This window comes from Plectrocnemia conspersa, unplaced genomic scaffold, assembly GCF_051122295.1.
Source record: "Plectrocnemia conspersa isolate PC_06_02 unplaced genomic scaffold, ASM5112229v1 ptg000005l, whole genome shotgun sequence".
NCBI lineage: Eukaryota > Metazoa > Arthropoda > Insecta > Trichoptera > Polycentropodidae > Plectrocnemia > Plectrocnemia conspersa.
In genome coordinates, this window is record NW_028277169.1 from 8,069,484 (window position 1) to 8,086,312 (window position 16,829).

The following is a 16,829-nucleotide window of genomic DNA, read 5'->3' on the forward strand; positions in this document are numbered from 1 at the left end:
TGATTTTAATGACCGGATAATATTATAAATAAAATAATACATGTATATTTAATCATTTATTGGCTACAAATGAAGATTTAAGTTTGATTTATTGGTAAGGCGGTAGATATGTACTGGCTGGTGAGGATATTGCATTCGGTCCGTTGTACAAAGAGTTCGGAGCTTGTGGAGCAGGTGCAGAGTTGCCTCCTGTAGGAGCGTTGCCTCCAGAATTTTGAGGTACGTATGATGACGATGGAGGTTTTCTTGGAGCTGGTAGAGATGGCAAATCATCAGGCGGAGGTACGTATTTGCTCTTTGGAGGACCTGCTTGGGGAGGAGAACCTGGAGAAAATGGCGGTAGATATTTACCGCCTGGAGGACTTCTATCGATACTTTGTGGAATGTCTGCTACTACGATGATCATATCACCTGGAGTTTGATTTGGTGTGTACGAATCTGAAGGAGGTTTTGGTGGGAGATATTCCGGTCCTTTGGTAGAGCCTGCTGGAGGAGCTGCCGACGAGTCAGGAGATAAATAATTTATATCTGGTCTTGAAGCTCCTGCTCCAGGCTGCTTAGGAGCCGTGTTTACTGCTGGTGCATTGTATGAATATGAATTTGGAGCGTTCCCTCCAGGACTATTTGATGGATATCCTCCAGCTCCAGACTGTGCGTTCGATCCTCCAGATTGCGGTTGGTCAATAGGTAATAGTGAGTTAGTAGGTGGAGAATCTTTTGGATAACCACTCTGGGATAGATCAGGAGAATTTCCTGATGCCAAATTCGGTCCTGCTGGCAGACTTGGCTGTCCACTAGGATATCCATTCATAGATTGATCTGAAGGTTTAGGTCCTCGATTATTAGGCAGGTCAAAAGAAATTTTTGGTTTGTCATATTGATACCCACTCTGTCTACGATTTCTTCTAGCGTTATTGAAATCGATTCTCACGTGTGATGACGAACTTTGGCGGTTATTGATAGCTTCGATTTGAATCGCCAATACAACGAGCGCTATTTTGAAGAGGAACGTTTTGGAATTCATGATCTACTCGATAATAAATAGGCACAGGTTAGAGTCATTATGTGTATTTGCAAAAAATATTTGTTAAATTATAGTTAGCTTACTTCAAAAACTAGTAGTCTCCCTCAGACACAGTGTCATCATTCGCCGAGGTGTCTTGTACAGAATCGCAAGTGATCACGGATAGACTTAAATAGTAGATAAAGTTAAAAATTCAGTGCGGAATTGCGAAATACGTATTATTACAATTTAATTTGAGCCAACCGCATCAGTGATGAGTTACAAGATTTCAAAACCACAATCATTTATATTTCGTCATCTTTTACCCATTACAGGAGTGCTGGAAGGGAATTATGAACTTCTAATTTATTTTTGCTCGTTTTTTAATGATTTAATAATAACCCCGACACTGTTTCGGAGGATATACGAATTACAGGTTTATGAAGATACACTAAAACCTCATTATTTAAGTTACGTTATGTTTATCAGTCAAAGTTAATCCATTGAAGCAATAAAGATATTCTTAGTAGAAATGCGTTATCATGTACAATTTATATTATATAAAAATCATATAAATTAATATAAAGGTTAAATAATGGATTAGTCATTTTAAAATTAAACTGGAAGTAAAAGTTAATTGACTGATTATACTAAGATCTAAACATAAATATTACTTCTTAATGACCTTAATGTACTATTTAGTAAGATACGGTCTTAGTCGTGTCGTTGTACATAAATGAAAATCACTAAGAATGTCTTAAGGCGGATGTAAATTGCTATGAAGATCTTTTTCTGAATCGCATAATTTATTATTCATTTAAATTCTGGTCACCATGATTTATAAAATGTAGTGTCATAATTTAAAGGGTTAAGAATATCACATTTAATAAGTGGATTTTTCACCTCATAATAAAGGTCCTCAAACCTCAAATAGTATCATACACTGATTCTAAAAGAACGCCGATATAAAACACCCATTCTAAAAAAAATCCGTAAAAGCGAGTAAAAAAATAAAAAAGTCTCGTTGCGGTTGTACTATGCAAGATGTACATATGTATCTATATAATATGAGAATATCTAAAGCGAATTCAACACGTAGTGCATGCTCTCCCACACTCTCACCCAGATACGTAATTTAGGCAGGGGCATGTGGGGAAATTTGCCTCCTCCTTGAATTTGGCCAGAAAAATGCATGTCATTTAATGAAATAAAAATCTCGAAAATATTTTTTAAAATATAGCTTTTCAGTGAAATCATATCGGAATACATTTTCACCGGTAGATATATATTTTTACCGGTGAAAATATTAAATGATTTGATCGTTTCCATATGTAGTAATATATATTATACATTATTATTTATTTACATACGATATATAAATGTACAGTGAATGTGTATTTTTAGTGAAATTATATTTTCACTAATGAAGACAAAATACATTTTAACAGTAAATATATATTTCTACTAGCGAAAATATAATTTAGAAATTACATGCTGCTCTAAAATTTCCATGAAACTCAATTTAACAGTTTCGAAACGTCCATTTGTTGTTCAAACCCAAACCAAACCTAATTAAATTTCTATAACTAATTATAATTTTAGAAATTTCATTAGGTCAAGTTTAAAATACAAACTAAGTCAACTCATAACTTAGAGGAAAATAAGCGGAAAAAGAAGTACAGACATCGCATCTCGTATATAGCTCCATAGTTTGTTTGAACTTGAATATTATAATACGGACTTCTATTATATAAGAGTGTTGGGCCATGTATATTCAAATCGAATTTTGATCAATAGGAGGGCGCAAAAATAATTATCACTACCAAGAAGTCAAAAATTCATATCAAATTAGTTACATAAATTTCAGTTTTTTGCACTTCTATTGGTTAAAATTCGGTTTAGATGTGCTTTATACGATTTTCACTTATTGTAATTCGTAATAATAACCGTCGCCGTTGTAGTGGGAACACTCGTTACCGAGCGTTCTCACTGCAACTTTTTATTGCTTTTGACGTGAATATTTGCCTTCTGAGAAGGGATAATTGTTTTTTGCGCTCTTTTATTGGTCAAAATTTGATTTAGATGTGCTTAATACGATTTTAAATTACTGTAAATCGTAATATTGTCATAAAAAGTCTTATAAATATAATAAAATATAAAAATAACATTTTACTTCTAAAAATTCACAGTTAATAAACGCATTAAACATATATTTTTATTTTTTAAAGGTCAGCGTTATAAAATCAAATTTAGATTTTAATTTTTGAAATAACACGGTAAAAAAAATAATCAATATATATTTTTACTATATTTTTATATGAATTATTTGTTTTCACACGATTCCCGGTATCGATCGCTATCGGGCCCTTTTGCGACCTCGGGCCCCAGGGCCAAGGCCTCGCCAACCCCCCCCCCCCCCCCTTGTTAAAACCATGGCAGCGAGCATCTAAAACTTAAGAGTTACAAAAAATATACGACGGTGACGATGGGACATCGTGATATGACGTTAAAATTATCGGGAGCGTGTTTGAGCCCGACAACACTATAAAAACAACGGCGTTACTTATCAGATTTCATTGAAACCGCATTACCTTTCTAAACACTACCTGCACTAATAAAAACAAACTGTAAAATTTTCAGCAAAATCAATCCAGTAGATTTTGAGTCTATAGAGTACACACATACGAATATTGCCTTTTATTTATATAGATATATAATATAATTAGTATGTCTATAAACTTATTTACATTGTGGAGATTTGTAATAATCGGTCGCTCGACAACTCACCTTCGACCAATCCCGTATGCAGTTCAATCGACCAATCGCAAATCAATCGACCAATCCGGCCGAAACATATATGTAAATACGGGGTCGAAAACCCCCAGTCGACTCGAGCGCCGCAGACATCTCGACCATACGCTACCTTCCCGATACGGATCAGATTCAAGATTCACCGAGACCACTATATAAAAATCAAGACTTCTAACCTGGACATCATTTTCCAGAGAAAACTAGTCGACTAAGAACACCACCGTTAAAATAAACGTATTTTAAAAAATTCGAAATGACCATTTTTTAAGCTCCCATAGCAATTTGTACTCCTTTATCCCCTTCGTACAAAATTTTCCGATACATGTTTTTTTTTTATTTTTAGTGTCCTCCTTTGAAATTTAAAAAATCTGATCACCTTATATGTTTTTCTGTATAAATTTATTCAATAAAATGATCAGTAATTCTTGGAGTCGTTTTCACTTTACTGGAGGTTGATAATTAGTAGATCTAGGCAAGAAAACACAACTTTTTTCGTCAATACGCGTGCTGGTTGGTTCTTAGGTCTGAATTCAAAAACGTGGGTTTGTGTGTAAACCTTTATTGAGATCGGCGTTGTCCAATCGCTTCGTAACAACGATCGGAGCCGACTGCTGTCAAATCGGGGACATTCCCGAACGCTGTAAGACGGCGTTCGCGAACGCATACACCAGGCAAAACGGGCGTCAACAACTAGTTTTATTTCTCAATATAATCTCCTTTCAGCTCTATTCAACTTTCCATTGTTTCGACTGATGCTTGGTCTCTGGTGTTCTGCGATGAATCTATATTTCGTTTATGGTTACGAAACAGCATAAAAAGTCATTCTGATTGTGATTAAACATGACCAAACACTCCTTCGAAATGCTCAGACAGAGAGTAAATGCGGCACCCATCTGGCAGAGAGCTTCTGTATTCCCAAATATTTATGCAAAATATTAAGTACCCGCTTAGTCACTCGTATCATTTCATGGATTTTAATTTCTGGCGTGGTGACCTCATTTGGATGGCCTGGAAACTCATCAAAAATGGTCGTACGACCGCGTTTAAATTTAGCCGTCCAGAGTCCCTATAAACATCGGTTAATTCAGTGTTGATCTTATCGTTTGTTTTCTTTTTCAAAAGCAAGTATCAAGAAAAAATCACTGCACGATATTCGATTTTATTCATTTTTGTAAAAATGCAAAAGTTGTTCTCTATCAATGACTGCTAAACACAAACTAAATGACGCAGCAGGCTGACAATTGGAAAGTGTAATATAAAGGTTAGTATTTATGAATAACACCATTGTGGTGATACTGTTTGTGCCATCTCTTATCTAGGCCGACTAGTTATCAACCACCACTCGTACTATTGGTAAAAAACAAATCTATTAATTTGCTTGAGTTATTAGTCTAACTTGTATTTTTGATAACACATTGTAATCAAAATATATTTGCCCATTTTTCTATTTTTGAGGTATATAAATCATCACATTTGTACCAATTAAAATACCAATCTCTAATTAAAATAGTATTTATATTTTATCAGAACTTTATATTAAAAAAATATTTATGAATTCCAGGAATAAATTTGGTTTACTATTTAGAGATCTATGTATTTTTTATTTTTTATAAAAAATAGAATTAAGTTCGATTTTTTATGAATAAATATAATTAATTATTTATCGCTTAAAAATAAAATTAAAAATATATTTAATGTAATAATAAAATGACGTTTCCGATCATGGCTAATAATTAAGACGTTAAGGCCAATTTTGTCAAAATCGCTGCGCTTTGGGTGTATATGAGTGTTGTTGCGCCGGTATGTGTTATAATTTGACCTTTAATCCTTTCGCACGATAATTACTTTTTAGAAATTATCACATAAACATTGCGGTTTAATCGCTATATAATTCAATATGCAATTAAATATATTTATCAGTATAGAATAAAATACTATATATTCTAATGAATACATAACATATTTTATTTACGTTTTGTTCATTCTAGTTGTTCTAGGTTTATAGCATGAAGAAGTCGAAAGCACACTGGTGATGTTGGAGCGGTTTTATGAAGTCGATCCAAAATATCCACATGCTACCTTTAGATTGCGCAGAAGGCAAAGACGAATGCAACAACACCGTGTACGAAACAAATCTGAACGATCTTCCCAATGAATTATTGCTTTTGATCTTCTGTTTGGTCGATTACGAGAGCATTCAGTCGATAGAGCAAGTATGTTCGAGATGGCAAGCTTTAGCGATGACTCCGATTATTTGGGAGAATATGAAGATCGTCTTCAGTTCCAAGAATTATTTACAACTGCGCGACAATCTGCTTCCGAGGGTAGCCTCCAACCTGAAATTGGTCAAACTGCAATGCTTCAAATCGTACGGAGAAATAAGGTGGTCTTTGACCAGTTTTTGTCCAAATCTAACGCATCTGGAAATAACGCTATCGCTACTTCAAGGCCAGATCATGGAAGACTTGAAATCTTGGCCCAATCTTAAATTCTTGAGCTTCCGAAACTCGATCATTGTCGCTAAGATCGATCAGGATCAAGACTACAGCTTTGACTTGCCTTTCTTAAAATTGAAACACTTGGAGACTTTGGTCTTATCAAACTTTGGCTTAACTCCAAGCAGCTTACAGAATATGGTCCTATGCCGGAATCTCAGAACTGTTAACATCGAAAAGATGAGAAACATTCCGAGTTATTTTTTGGAGTGCCTTATATCTAGCAAATTGCACATTTTGAAAGATTTACTGATTAACGGCGATACTCTCACAGACGACGTTTTAACTTATATATCCAAATGCACGTGTCTCGAAACGTTGCACATAACTACCTGCAAAAGTCTGTTCGATTCGAGTTTGTGCCATTTGGCCAAACTTACAAATCTCAAATCGTTGAAATTGAGACACGGATACTTTTCGACGAGTGCCTTGATAACGTTCTTCTCCAACAACATATTTCAAAAGCTGGTCTTTTTGAGTTTGTCCAGATGCTTGCACGTCTCCATGAAAGTGGTGCAAGTCATCAAAACCAACGCTCCAAAACTCCAAGAGCTCTCCTTGTACCAATGTCCTTTCATAATGGACAACAATTTTGATCGATCTGAGATTCAGAATCTTTTCAGTATTTCACTACTTTTAGACTAAACACGTGGCCTTAAAAGCCTAGATTAAGATATTTTATATTAACACTACCGATAGCTTTTTAGAGACCTATTTATCATTACAAATAAACAGATCAAAAAGATATCACGGTAAAGAGATTATATTTCTACAATAAAACTTGTAGGGACCAAAAGTCAATGTTATACCATATTATAAATGTATTTTAATAAATCTATGGCTTGATATCAGTACAATCAACGTCACTTATTTGAAAAAAATGAGCTATTACATTCAAATCATTAACCCTTTCACCGTGGCTAATATTTTTGCACGGCATTTCGAAATTTGTTAATATGTAAAGGGCAGCTCATGCCATATTTTTAAAAATATGGTTTAGTAAATTCAAATGATTTACAGCCTTAAATTATACTAAATAACCATATTATTAGGCTCGAAGGTTTATGGCATCTTTACAAATAATTTGTTTTAATGAACAATTATTTTATATATTGCTCATTTAAATTGACCTTATTAAAAAAAATATTTCTTGTCCATAAATAGCTCGTATTTCATGCAGTCAAGCAATATTATTAAGCATTGAAATTGTTTAAAATACTACTGAAGAGGTTGTTACAGAAATAGACGATTTAAAATTAAATGAAAACATTTGCTTTACGCAATCGAAAAAGTTGGTAAACAAATTCCTACAATTCCAATCTGAACACTTTATCAAAAATGTATCCAATATTTAGTGCTTCGCTTATCACAATTTGAATAAATTGCCGAACCTGAGGTTAAGTGATATATCTGTATTATAAAATAATTTATGTCAAATTTAAAGTCAATAAGGAAAACATCTAAGAGATTTTGAAAAGTGATTCAAATGAATCAGGATTTTAATTCATGATGCAGAATTTGTTTCTAAGTGTCTTATCAACATAAAAGCTACAACTAACTTTTTATCTTCTTGTCAATGTTGACACTTGATTCAAATGGTTTGAAAAGCTTTTTTGTTACGAAAACTCAAACCTCAGATTTTCTAATTACCTTATTTGGTTATTTAAGGGATCGCTTTCATTTCTGAATATATTTATCGTATTTCACCCATACTAGAGCTCCACAGGGTTACGATCTGAGACCATTGTTGTTTATATTATTTATGAACGATCTAGTTTTTGTATTGTGATGACTTGAAGTGTTCAAAAGCGTCCAAACAACTTCTTATAATAGGTAGTTTGATTATTATACTTCCCTATATCGCAGCGGTTTTTTATTGTGAACCTTGGGTTATGATTCGCTGTGTTCTCGTAGAAAACATTGCCAAGCATTTCTTCCGATAATTGAAGGGTGCTGGGAACAATCCTTCTATTCTCAAAATCTAGAACATCATCGAGCAATGCTTTCAAGAAAACTTTTCATGCCATATTTAGAGAGGACCGGAGTTTACCCAGCTTCTTAATACGCTGTTGCTAATGTTTTATATTATTTTTGTTTTCGACTATTGTGACGCATTAGGGTAACATTTTTAGTCATGATGGTTTTATTTTGTATGCGGGTGCATTCCATTAAAGCTGGCGGTTTTTCGTGCATATAATTTTTTTAATATTGTTTCACTAAAATATTTCTAGTGAATTAAATTTACTCTGAAAATTTTTTATTATTTAATTAATAATTTAAAATTAAATTTACTTAAATAAGCTCTGCTCTAAAAATCACAGCACAGTTTTATATAACCAAACTTAAATTTTTATTATATTTATACAAGGACATACATTTGGTTTTTAATGGTTCATCTTTAAAGTGAACGGCACAGGATGCGCACATGTATTGTTATGCTTTTTTGTCAAGTAATCCGTTTATAAATAAACTTTAACGTTCATAGGAAAATGATTGATAATTGCGCAAGTGTTTTGTTCAACCTCTAATCCATCCCTTTGTGGGAGTTTAAATTTTAATCTGGCCGTCCGATAATTACAAAGGATGGTTTAAAAAAACTTATTCGATGCCAGGCCATTAGTGGTTTTTGTAGATGTGTCACAGAAAAAAGGATTTAAAGAGTTTGTGTGGTAATTGATGGCTTTCGAAAGTGCAATTCTAGGTGTTATGAAATACTGATTTCTATTATCGTTTTGTAGTTTTCTAACAATAATGACACTTATCATATGCATGAAGAAAGCCACATCTCTAAGTTTTTGCCATAAATTGTTAATGGAGAAAATCTGACAATAAATGTTTTTAAAATATATTTTACCAACATTGTACTTATATCAAGCCACAAAAAATATTAAATTTATACATATATTTTTACAAAATAGGCCTTTTAAAATACTACATCTATTTTATGGTAATTTGAATCAATTATTATATTAGACAAATTCTTAAATGGTCATAAATCTGCATTGCAATAAAAAATGACTGATCTATGAGAATACAATAATATTCTAAAGAATAGGTCTACTACTAGTCAACTTTTAAGTATAATATAATTTCATAGTAACGTTAATATTTTACATAATTTGGTTTTAAATATTAATTCGTTAATATGTAACCAATTAAAACTTTCTGATTATTGTTTTATATTTAACATCAGCTTAGGATAGTTCAATTTAATAGTTTTATTTCATGTTTGTTACCTTTGCTTTTTTTATTAGCAATGAGTATTATTTTTAGATATACACGTATTATCGAAGCTTGTGATTTTTTTTATATAGATTAATATTAACACAACTTAATATTAATATAATTAAAAATAAAGTGTGATTTTCTAGAATAAAATAAACATATAGTTAATATTTGTGCCTATTTTTGGTAATGTTCTTTAAATAACAATTGTGAATCACTCTATTTCAAAAATAAAACACCTGAAAATTAAGTTCTTATAAATTATTAGTTGGTGCTAAAATTATTATTATTATTAATTCATCTACTTTTTTTGTGATAGTTTTCTTTATTTTTAGTTGCTTTTGTATGTTGTTGAATACTTTTTTATATATAAATATTAATGAATTCTCTTGCTCTCTATACTTTGTATTGTAAAGGTAAAATAAGATATAAGCAACCTCAAGAATTATTTTAACAAATCAAATGTGATAATCCTGTTGTAAATTTCAAATTTTATAACCATGCATGTAGCAAAAATATGGTAAAATTGTTATGAACATGTTTACAAAATAGATAATAAAAAACATTAAAAGCTTTCACTGAGTTTTTATTAAATAATCGAGATTGCAGTTTATATAATAAAAAATAAATATATTTTCATCGATTCACACAAACGGTTCTAAAGAGAACTCCATGGCGGAACATGGATTGCTTAACTCAAAATTTAGTAACACATTTGGATGCAAAACTCCAATTTTTCCAATAGCTTTCTCTTGGAAAATTATCTCGGCGCATCTTCCAGGAAAATATGCAGGATCTGAAATTAAATATAAAATGAGAACAATTTAAATGAGCAATAATCGTTCCATAAAACAATTTGTGCATTACAATAATAAAAAATGAGCATTAAATAAATAATATTCAATAAAAAATATTAGATTGAGCAACATTTTATTTGTATTGTGCATTAAAATAAATAAGCTGTGCATTAGCGTGGTCAGTACTTAAATGGGTAACCGCTTAGTGACACGCCGGATGTCGTTGGTTATAATGTGAGAAGTTATTAGTTAACTATAACAAGTCTTTCATTTAACTGCTAAACAGATTAGGTGCATTGGTAAGAACAATAAACACCCCATGAATAACTTTGCAACGAATCTAAAAGGAGCATTGTATAAATTGGCAACAAGATTTACCTTAAATACTAAATAACTTGTCGCATTATGGCTAACTGATTTTTTTCTAGAGATCTAGAATTGTACTAATATAAACATTATCGATTTATGTGCATATAAAGACTTGGACTACTTAGAATAATACCTTCAGCTTGTTTTAAATGGTATCCATTGGTTGTATTCCATGTAACGCCCAACAATTTCATGATATGATCAAGAAGACCATGTATGATTTGGAAAGCAGCCGACCGAGACAAATATACAGCAGAAAACATCCGAATATTTTTAGCTCCCACTTCTAAAAAGCATATATTCATATAGTATCATTGCTTTAATAATATTTGATATAATATTTGATATAATTTTACCAGCTTCACTATCTTTCACAACGATGTCGCTGATTTCAAAAATTTTGAGCGGTAATGGCATTTTTTTATTTGCCGCAAGAGTTTTCAAGAGTCCAGGAAGCAGTAAAGTTCTAGCGACTTGGAATTCGAGTGTTTTAGGATTGCCGACATGAACGGCCGGAACGGATTCAATGGTCGTTCCTAGTTTTTTGGAAATATCGTCTCTTGAACACTAAAATGTAATCACATTAGAAACTATTTATAACTTTTCTGTATCACTATTGAATCGACAATACCAGACAGAAAGTCAACGCTTCGGTGAATCCGGCTTGAGATACTCCAATACGCAACTGTTCAGTTAGTTTATTAACCGGTAATTGATGCGAGTCTCCAGCTGCGACTGAAGTCTTCCCTTTCTTTCCTTTGAGAATATTGTTATATCTGTAAAAGATAATATTTTAATTAGATAATCATATAAAGAGAAGCAATGACTATTATCCTAATAATCTTACCCATAAGATATAGCAATATCTTCATATATATCACAAGGATGAATGACATCATGTCTTAACGGCGGAACTTCAACAATCAACTTGTCTTTCTTAAACTCTGACTTCAAACACATTCGAGACAGTAATTTAGCCAAATCTTCTCCACTTTCGCTGAAATAATTATTATTAAAGAACTCATAAAACATATACATATATATGTATATAATAATTACTCGATTCCGATGTATCCGTTAGCTTTTTTAACATCAATAATCTCCTTTCTGTACTTCAATTCTGGATATAAATTATATGTTCCATCTGGAGCATATACTTTGCATTGTTGAATTGTGAACGGTTTAGAGCAGTATTTGGAGAACATGCACACTATAGTATCTAAAACTACCGAAGCCTAAACAAATAATCAATTAAAGTATTATAAAAAAAATATTTTAGGATCATTTGAGATTATCAATACTTTTGTAATATCAGTAGCTGTACATTCAATAAAGACATTTTTAGTTTTGATCGATATCTTTGAGTGATCTCCGTTTATTATCGGAGGCAAAGAGAGCACAACGTCGTTTCTATCCCTAATAACCGGATACACTGGACTATCACGGATTATTCCAAGGTACTGCTTTAACTGAGCGTGATGCTAAAAATATATAAATTGATTATATATCATATAATCATCAAATTAAATATAAAAATCATACTAACTGCATAAAATTCCATCAACTCTATGCCATTCATCTCTTTATCTTGGTTCAGAGGTTTGAATTTTATATCGGAGGGCGGTTGAGCATCATAAATGAATGGACCTTGTAAAGTATCTAAGTCATGTGTTCCAATCGCAACTAGAGTACGTTTTCGACATATGTTTTGATGGAGCTTATCCTGAAGATCGATAAAACTGTTGTAAGCGTCTTCATTAAAAGTTACGCCTTTCAAGATGGCCGCTACAGCAAACGGTCTAATTAAGGCCGTCGATGGTGTTAAATGTAATGATAGAGCGTCTTCCGGTTTATTTAAGATATATTTAGGTGGCGAAATCCTTATAAAACGTAAAAAAATATTATGTTTTGGGTAATGAAACTAATAACGCATATATTTGAGTTATGCATACTTTCCCTGGAAGACCAAGAGTCCATTAACGAGTCCTTCCAAGCACAATAAATCATAACGATTAGCCGGTATATCGATTCTGTATAAAATGTCTTCACATCCTCCTTCAGCTGCTACTGCACCTTGTTCTCTAGCAACCATCTGCTTCTCTGTAGTCTAAAATCAATCATAAAAATAGATGATGTAATAATAATTCAATATTACGTTTAATATGTAAGACCTAAGTTAAACCAAAGGAACTAATTATGTCTAATATCTATAATATACTATCATACTAATTCTGAATATAATAAAGTAATGATGTAATGAAATATATAAAATAACTTACAACTTCATCCAGTTCGAGTCCAAATTCGAAACATAAGTTTTGAAACTCATCGTCGGCTGAAAATAACAAAAAAAGGTTTTATAACGCAGTAATAAGTAAAACTTGTAATTCTGTGACATTTAAAATTTAAGGTTAGTTAATGATCTGGAAATAAAAACGCTGAAAACTTTGCGCATTACACATATGAGAAAAAATACATGAAATACGGTATAATCTTAATTTTTACTGTAAGATTTCTCCAAAGCGTCAAATAGAAGGTCTCTTTTGACCGAAAGAGTCGGCATCTTCGAAAAGCGAACACGCGTCAATTGTCAACTGTCAGATGACTGTCATTATTTTTATACGATGGCAACACTAGTAGATTGAAAAGGAATTTATTAATATTAGGCGTAAATATATTATATGGGGCATACAATTTATGTTTGCACACGGGAAACCTGACTATATATTATTTTACATATAAGATTAGTATCTGAATATATATTATTTAAATACCTTTTATTTTTATTTAGGTTCTCAGCTTCATCATACAGCTACAGCCCGAGGTAATTCAAGACAAGCTTCCAACTGACTATATTTAAGGTGATCAGACTTTGAAAATATCAAAGAACAATAAAATAAAAAGCTGCAGTAATATTTTATTGAAAGCATATAGAGCTTTACATGTTTATTATTGCAACATATGAGAGTGTACAGTGGATGAGGCACCACCGTCCATTGTCTTTCCGTCCACCAAAAAAAAAAATTGCTGCCCTCTATGGCATCACGCCAGTGCTACCAGAATGCAGCTAAGTTTTAGCTATAATGAGTGAATAAATAAATAGATAAATATTAAAAAATGTCATCTCGGACATTTATGTTTCAGGAGGACAAAAGACAAAGCTGAGACTACTTTGCATCATTTTAAAAAACACTGCCTGCGCTCGTACAAGCCGTAGAGCAAGCTCTATTACAAACACTTAGGCACCAGACTAACATTGGTACTTATGCTTAAGTTCTAATACCAAACGAGTACTAGAACTAGCAAAAACACTCGCTCAAGCTCATTTGTATAGTCCTTCGAGTCCATCCCATCGAGTAGACATCTGGATTTAGCCAGAGAGCGGTCTACAACCCCCGTAGTACTATTTATTTTTAGGAGTTTATTTAGTTTATTCTCCGTGTCTATGATCGAGCTCTCGTTAGCTTTCATTATCATCATCGGCATAACTTCATCCTCCAGGAACGTTCGAGCGTCTCGAAGGACTTTAGCAACTTCAAGAGAGATATCAACACTACCTCTGCTGCCAACCCCCAAGAGTCCCTTTTCATCTTAAGAAGTTCAAATTACTCTACCACACAACACTGGTGTGTCGGGCCTCCAACGTGTGGTGGATTGGCACCCCACAAAGAAGAAAAAACGAAGGACAGTTCAGAAATCCTTTACTATTCTATCCAGCCAACGCAGTCGCGATCTTGCGTTCCTTTTACCCTCAAGCTCTAATATTTTATATATTGGACGCTTAGGCCTGGTGCACACATACGGTTTTTAGACGTGCAATGCCGCTGCGGCTCCTAAATTGTGGCTTGAGATACATGAAATTTAATGCGGCGGTGCACATATAGCTGCGGCTCCAGTGCGGTGCCGTACGTCCACCGGGCGGTCGTTTTTTTGACGCACTCTCCATGGTACCATTCATTTTATAGAGGAATGTTTGTTTGTCATCAAATAAACTAATTATCTATTTCAATTGACATATTTTATTAAGTGTAGTTATAAAACTTGATTTACAAGTAAAATAAACAACGTTTCAACATTGCAGTAAAATATAAGAGTAGCACAGTTCTTAACTATCTTGAAACCACCAGTTGTTTTCCGGGATTTAGTCAGTTTATGGAGAAATTATTTAGCAGCTGGCTCATCTGTAGATGCAATTACACATACAACTGAAATTTAACTCGCACTTGCAAAAATCATCATTTTTACCTATAAAAGCAATGGGATTTTATAACTTACTTTTATTTGCTAACATGTAAACACTTTTAATTAAAGCAATTTTTAAAATGATCATTTGAGCTCGAGAGCACTGTGTACATTGTATAATTATCTAGTACCTTTGAATATGTAATAATAAAACAGACTTACAAATATTGTAACTAAATAATGTAACTGACTAGCTCAGGTGCTTGTACATCAGAGTTACGTATTATCATTTGTTTATATCCCACAATTTATATCCCTTCATACAAGTTATACAGGGATATAATTTTCTTGAGTCAGTTTGATGAATGTTATAGGATATAACTTCTTCAAGGTACTGGTAAGAAATATATGCAATCGGAGACTTTAAAAGAACTTCTTTAAAATGTGCATTCTAATAACAACCGCAATTAGATTATTGTTTGTAAAGATACTGCGGATGTTCCCATCCGCTCCTTATGGTCGAGCATATGACCTTACCCACTAGCTCATGGTGCTGTAGCTACGAGTTGCTACAGCACCCTGTAGCCTTAGCATTGTTAGCTGTGTGCCAGCGAATTGTTACACCTCTGTTCTCGAACCAGGTTGCCACAATCAAAAAGTAAAGTTAATGGTCTCACATAATCACTATCTCTAAAATTAGCACAAATATCTGATTTTTTACATATCTGTCGAATACACAGCCGGTCGGTGAAATATTTACCTATTGCACGCTCGCTTGTTAAGTGACGAGAAGGAGTGAGAGATAAGGGCGTATAATTACACAAACAAATCTCTCACTCACCCCTGTCACTTAACACGCGATCGAGTGAAAGGGTAAAAAATTGCACGGACCGGCCCTGGTCGGTAGTATTGGTATATTAAGATTCATAGTATTTCATCAAATTATATGCATTTTTCTGCCCAAATTCAAGGAGGGGCAATTGCTCCCACCTGTTTCAAAAGAGGACTACTCATTTATAATGCTAACACTACACTACTCACGAAATTTCCCAAAGTTAGGCGTAAACGAGAAAGTAGTAGGTCACTTCGCTACGCCTCCGGTCGCTTCGCGCGGTTTCCGCATATATTTTTTATATACTAGAGCGCACAAAGAAGTGGACATCATCCATGTCTGGGAGCGCACACGCGTATTGCGTTTACATTGCGCGCAATTACTCGCGCAACTATTTCGCAGAATAACTCGCCCGAATGCCGATTCGCCCATCCGATTTACACTGAGTGAAATGCTGCGCGAAACAGGTGCGACAGAAGATGAACCGTCAGTTTAGGCGAGTCTGTGGAGAATGCTGTATTTGAACAAAAAAAAGATAACGAAGCAAAGTCAACGCCAGTGGAGTCTGCACGATTCCATCAGAGTTGAGATCCCATAAAAACGAACGATTTGTATACTATTCGACTAGGCGGATTATATATAAATACTCCTGATTCATTCCCTCGCACGCAAAAAGTATTGACATGTTGAAACTAAGCGAGTTTTAACTCGGGAAATAGTTGCGCGCAATGTAAGATCAACTTAAGAGAAATTCGACAGTGTCTTTCATGATGACTCAATGGCGACAATTTATTTGTTTCGGTTTTCAGTTGTCAACATTTTTGATTAAATTAACGATATTTTAAATCTGAAAGTCTCATCCTAAGCTGAAATTGTTTGGTGACCACCATTACATATTCGAATTACTTTTTTAGAAACAAAATTTGAAAATTGTTTGTCTAGTAACCTAGTAATTGTGAAATTATTTTTTTATTACATCTAGTTGATAAAAGTGATTTATATATAATTTGTTTCGAGTATTTATCTAAAAAGTATTGCGAAATAAAAATAAAAATTAGCGAAACTGGCAAAAAGAAATTCAGGTCGCGGCGGCGGCTACGGCATATGGTCGCAGT

The 16,829-nt window shown here is 33.3% G+C and overlaps 3 protein-coding genes across 3 annotated transcripts; 1 reads left to right on the forward strand and 2 right to left on the reverse strand.

The window, feature by feature from the left end:
* Positions 1-44: 44 nt before the first annotated feature.
* Positions 45-1,173, reverse strand: LOC148234786 (uncharacterized). Its single transcript, XM_088187085.1, has 2 exons — positions 1,108-1,173; positions 45-1,027 (listed from the first exon to the last, which is right to left on the reverse strand). The coding sequence occupies exon 2, from the start codon at positions 1,022-1,024 to the stop codon at positions 89-91; it is 936 nt and encodes a 311-aa protein (XP_088043211.1). The 5' UTR covers positions 1,025-1,027; positions 1,108-1,173; the 3' UTR covers positions 45-88.
* A 4,374-nt stretch (positions 1,174-5,547) lies between these two features.
* On the forward strand, positions 5,548-7,169 carry LOC148234787 (uncharacterized). Its single transcript, XM_088187083.1, has 2 exons — positions 5,548-5,614; positions 5,803-7,169. Exon 2 carries the CDS (start codon positions 5,863-5,865, stop codon positions 6,952-6,954), a length of 1,092 nt encoding a protein of 363 aa, XP_088043209.1. The 5' UTR covers positions 5,548-5,614; positions 5,803-5,862; the 3' UTR covers positions 6,955-7,169.
* A 2,934-nt stretch (positions 7,170-10,103) lies between these two features.
* On the reverse strand, positions 10,104-13,307 carry beta-PheRS (phenylalanine--tRNA ligase beta subunit). Its single transcript, XM_088187082.1, has 11 exons — positions 13,206-13,307; positions 12,980-13,035; positions 12,653-12,807; positions 12,247-12,580; positions 12,002-12,181; positions 11,760-11,935; positions 11,548-11,697; positions 11,332-11,476; positions 11,057-11,267; positions 10,834-10,986; positions 10,104-10,330 (listed from the first exon to the last, which is right to left on the reverse strand). The coding sequence occupies exons 1-11, from the start codon at positions 13,261-13,263 to the stop codon at positions 10,179-10,181; spliced, it is 1,770 nt and encodes a 589-aa protein (XP_088043208.1). The 5' UTR covers positions 13,264-13,307; the 3' UTR covers positions 10,104-10,178.
* Positions 13,308-16,829: the final 3,522 nt, after the last annotated feature.